The sequence below is a fragment of the Austrofundulus limnaeus genome, unplaced genomic scaffold (genome assembly GCF_001266775.1).
Source record: "Austrofundulus limnaeus strain Quisiro unplaced genomic scaffold, Austrofundulus_limnaeus-1.0 Scaffold157, whole genome shotgun sequence".
NCBI classification, from domain to species: domain Eukaryota; kingdom Metazoa; phylum Chordata; class Actinopteri; order Cyprinodontiformes; family Rivulidae; genus Austrofundulus; species Austrofundulus limnaeus.
Window position 1 is genome coordinate 1,022,910 of NW_013952559.1, and position 5,322 is coordinate 1,028,231.

Genomic DNA, 5,322 nt, shown 5'->3' on the forward strand with positions numbered 1-5,322 from the left:
TATCAAGAGTCTTCACAAGTGTTTTACACATTGTTTCGTAGAAATGGTGGCTCTTTCATGGTCACACCCATCAGTCTCCTCCTCCTCACAGCACACACACTCTGGAGAGCTTGATTYAAACACAGCATGGTTTAAGACAGCACTGTGGACAGATAGACTGTGATCAGGGCTGTGACCTCTGTGATAACAGAAGCTCATTTCCATTTCCTGTCCTTGTTGTAGCCTCTCTCACACACACACACACACACACTGCAGATAGAGACACACTGCATGTTCAACAGACTTTTCACATTTCCAACGCAGTACGGCCACCTCATCAGTTCACTACTTCATCTTAAATAGAGTTCACAAAGGACAGACATTACAAGAAAAGCTATTTTACCTACATTAATGTCCACAGTGCTTCCTTCACTGCTCCACATCTCCTGACATGTTAAACTCAACCAGAGCTTTAAAGTGAAAATGACTTTCAGATCCTGCAGACTTCTCTTTAAATCCACACCACCTGCTCTCATTTCTAAGAAATTCAAAGAGCTAAAAAAATATTAATCAAGATTTGATTTTGATAATTAGAACAAAACAACATCAAAAACAGCTTGCCACTTTGGATGTTTAAGCTGTGCTGAAACAAAAGCGGCCTTTGATCATTCCATTAATCGCCTTTCACATTTTCGCTTTGGAAATTTCGAGGGAAATAAAAGAGATGAAAAGATCAGCAAGCGGATGGTTAAGTCTTCACAAAATGAGGCCAAAGCAGCCAGGACAAGGTCCTGATGGTGCAGAGTCAGGCTGTCAGCATGCATCAGGGTCACGTCACACATGGAACACAGAGACATTTTTTATTGCATTATTGTTATTTTGCAGCAGTGAAAGGGTGGTTTGCACCACAGTGAAGTGTCTGAGCATCAATCAGAGAAATTTCTTTAAAGGGATCCCCGATTAGTTGTAACACTGGACTGTACATGATAAACATATACTTTAACTGTAAAATAAAGACTGTAAAAATACTGTAGGATGTTCAGTTTTTATAATTTTTAAACTAAATGTTTAAAAATATATTGCACGGACGGGGCCATTTTGTTTACAGGCAAAGCATTCTGGGTAAATGACGTGGATAGGTCCTCGGTGCGAGGCTGCTAGTGATCTATATCCACCCTGAAGGTTAATCTGGGACAATATCTGATGATCGACTCTTTTAAATGAAACCAGAGAGCGTCTGAACGTCATCATTTACCCAGTATGCTTCGCAACGTTAACAAAATGGCACGATACATGAATATACTATTTTTGAAATAAAAACTAAACGGCCTACAGCATTTTTACAGTCTTTGTTTTACAGTTGAAGTAAATGTTTATTAAATTATGTCTAATGTTACAAGAAAMCAAAGATCCCTTATTAAAAAAAACAAAACAAAACAAAACAAATATGTCTTTGTGTGGTTTAAATCATTTTTTCTGGTTTGCCTTTTTATTCCAGAAATGAGGAAAACAAAGTGACAATTATAATAATAAAAAACAACAATCAAAAAGGCCTTAACATTTTGAACAAAACCTAAAGTTGCACTCACTGCTACATTTAAATGCTAAAAGCTAACAAAGGACGTTTGCTTTAGCAAACTCTGAACAAAAAACTGATTCACTTTTATAAAGAAAGAAAATGTGGCCTTTAAGTTACATGAGTCAATGGATGAGAAAACGAATCAATGCAAATTTTAACATGAAACTTTAAAAACTCTTAATGCTAAAACAGTGAATAAAAATATTGCTGTTTGTTTCACACTTTGTCAGCTGAAGAAAACGAAACACAAACGTCTTTGTTTGGCTGCCATTAAAATACATGAATCACTTGCTGCTTCTCATTTGTTTTAGTCAGATATATCTTACAGCTGGACAAAAAAAACAAAGTCTGACACCAGCCACAGTCCTGGTCTAGTCCAGTGAGAACCGAGCAGAAATGTGTAAATATCAGGCAGGTTTTTGGATGACAGGAACAGAACTCAGCGAGCCAAGCTCCGGATGCTGCGCAGGAGTCTCCTGCTGTACTCTCTGTGGTCCAAAGGAAGGATTTCCATGACCGTTACCTTCACTCGACTCTCATCCTGAGGAGGAAAGAAACGTCTTAAATTAATCAAAACATGTCCTAAACCTTTATGACTTTATGACTATTATTATCCAGCTATGATTASATTATCAATCTGAAAACAACTTTGCTCATCAAAAAATCCACTTTGCCAGCAGCTACAAAGATAATTAAGTCATGTTGAAATAATAATAAAAAAACTCATGTTCTGTTCTTAGAAGAGCCAGCCTTTCTGTGTTTTAGGAAAAAGTTGGGGGTTTGTTCCTTCAGTCTTTATAAAATCAAACTTTAAAGCTGAATTTTTAGCATTACAGACACACAATCAAAATTTAACAATGCACGACGAAAATAAACAAGTGGTCTTTRCTAAACARAAAACTGTCCATTCAGACCATGGAWGGTGACATTTTCCATCTCTACATGTAAACAAAAGCAAGATACTCTGAAGATATTCTTCTTAGACTATTAAAAAAAAACAACATGCTGTCACTTTTCCAGACATGTGTTTCAGATAATATCTTCAAGAAGAAAATATTGTGCAGAGTGCAATAAGATAAAAAAAATAACAATTACAAATCAGTTTTCGAGCTATTCACCCTTAATAAGTTGGACTAAAAGCCACCAGAGGCATGTATTATAATGCTTCAATTTTTCATTTTTACATCTCTTATATTAGCAGATAATTTTATTCAAAGCAACATCCGAGTGAGTTGTGCTTTCATCAGTAAGCAGAGGAAAAAAAATATCTACTCAGACAGAAGCACCAACAGCCTGACTGACGGAGGATTACTCCATCGCCTGCAGCCAGAATAAGGAAGGGATTTCTTAACAGCAAAATCTTACTTCATTTGATCGCAGTCATTATTGGAAGTATTAGGATGAAAGACGGAAGACAATGGAGTCATTAACAATTTATCAAGCATAAACTGCAATTTAACATTGGAACCATGTGTATAGGATTACACATATCTTTTAGCATCTTAATTTTTAACCACCTGAAGACTGATAAATACACAAACAAATAAACAAAGGGGAATAATTTAAGATTGAAGTTGTACATTTAAAAGGGCGACAACTCATTTTCACACAATAGTTTTCTTTTTAAATGACAAGGTGGTGAAAGAAAAAGGTCACATTGTGTACATGTACAATAGAGATGAGACGTTCGTGAACGATCCGAATCTTTTGAACGGCTCTTTACAACGAACGATAGGAGCTGAATCACGAGCAGCAACGAGCCATTTGTAGTTTTAGTTCTTTATTTTTTTCATACTTAAATCGCTCCCGCTTTGCTTTTGCACTGAAAACAGGCAGAGTTGTGGCATACAGAAGCTCACGGTGAAAGGGGGAGGGGGGTTTCCGCTTGACAAACACATGGTTCCACCCACGTGACGGGATGACGTCATTACATACGTCTACGTGGTGACGTATTTCCCTARGTGATGATGTAATACGTTCAAAATCGAACGGCTCTTTTGAARYYCTCTACYAAACAAACGGCTCCCCAAGATCCGGATCCCTTCAAAGAGCCCATTTATCCCATCTCTAATGTACAATTATTCCCTTCACATCTAAAATAATGCTAAATAAAATGATTCTACACAGCAAAAATGCCAGTGTTAATTTAACACCCACAGTGTTAATTTTAACACCAGCAAAGTGTCTGTGTCCACACTCGCTGGTGTTAAAATAACGTTTGTGAAAGTGTTAAATTTTAACACTCATTTTTTTGTTAATTTAACACCGACCAGTGTTTAATATTCAACATTCTTGGTGTCACATTAACATAAAAATAGTTAGTGTTAAAATATAGCGTTAACAACAACACCAGCCAGTGCTAAAAATTCAACAAAACTGGGTGTCATATTAAAATTTCAACAGTGTTAAAATAAAGTGTTAAAAATATCACCAGTGTATTATTATTATTATTAACAAAATGAAATTGTTTGAAAGGTTAACAGACACCACAAGGTGTCAATACACCATCAAATTGAGAGTGTCTTAAAAGTGTAAATATAATACTCAGAGTTAATATCAAACTCCCTGTAGTGTTGCATTAACACTACTCAGTAGTTAGTAGAAAATTATAATGGAGCCACACTTCACACACCAGGACATACCTTTCACTCACGGTGTCGATTTTTGGCCAATAACAAACTTAAAGTTGAACAACTTGATCAAATTGAACAAGAAAACTAACCAGAACAACTAATTTTTACTCTCATGAACATCTTTAATAGTCATAAACATGCAAAAGCATCATTTCTGTATGATTTCTCAGCAAGGAATGCTGGGTAAATACTGGTCTGTCTGACATGAGGTGGAAGAGGGRGGGGCTTTTCAGAAAACTTCTTTCAACACTGCATGGTGTCATAGAACAACAAAAGACTTAACTGTGGGCGGAGCTTATTTAACACTGTCCAGTGTTGAGACAACACTGAGGAAATCAACACTGTGATTAACACCAACACTGGGTGTGAGTGTACTCAAAGTGTTAAAATAACACTAGAGGGTGTAAAATCAACACTCAAAAGTTTAACACTAAAATTTTAACACTCCTYTTTTTAGGGCTGGGAGATGAGGCTGAAAAATATACAATATAAGCATTTCATGTCCATAGATAATTAAGTAGTTTTTTGTTTTACCCATTTGAAATAAGGAGCAGGAGAAAAACAGGTTGATTAATTTTTTTTTGTGAAGAGAAAATAGAGAGAGAGAAAAACAGAGAGAGAGAAGTAATTAGAAAGATAGAAAGACTGAAATAGCGATTAGGAGTATATTAAATATACACCAACAAAACACAGGACCACACACCCAACATCTGTCCGCTCACCTGAAAAATAAATGGATAAATACATTCAGGTTGATTAATGCCGCCATACTGGTGATGTGACCTRTCCTCTTTTATCCACAATTTCCTCTTGAGAAGTTGCACTTGCTTTTACTCCACATTGTACTTTTTATTTTTAAGCAGTGAGGTACGATGGCAAAACACAAAAGAGCTACTGTGCGCATTGCTAAGCAGGTTGTTGCTAGCTTACAAATGAGTGAGCAAGTTAGCTGATGCCACCAACCTTGCTTGCGGTCCTGTCGCACTATAACGTTTTAGACAATTTGTGAAATGTTTTTAATGTCTAAACTACTAATAAAAGTTATACATTTTATAAGTTCCTCTGCCTACATAACCCAGAATGCTGTGCAGTTCCGAATTAGAGTTCAATGAAACTATCAACCTTCTAATG

General features: G+C 36.2%; 1 protein-coding gene across 4 annotated transcripts in view; it reads right to left on the reverse strand.

Annotated features, from left to right (window-relative positions):
- Positions 1-1,478: 1,478 nt before the first annotated feature.
- Positions 1,479-5,322, reverse strand: part of LOC106523505 (replication protein A 70 kDa DNA-binding subunit) — a 49,025-nt gene continuing 45,181 nt past the window's right edge. For all 4 annotated transcript variants that reach the window (XM_014016927.1, XM_014016928.1, XM_014016929.1 and 1 more), the window contains exon 18: positions 1,479-2,099. In XM_014016927.1, the coding sequence (XP_013872381.1) occupies positions 1,998-2,099 (102 nt within the window). In that variant the 3' untranslated portion in view covers positions 1,479-1,997. The remainder of the gene's footprint in view (positions 2,100-5,322) is intronic.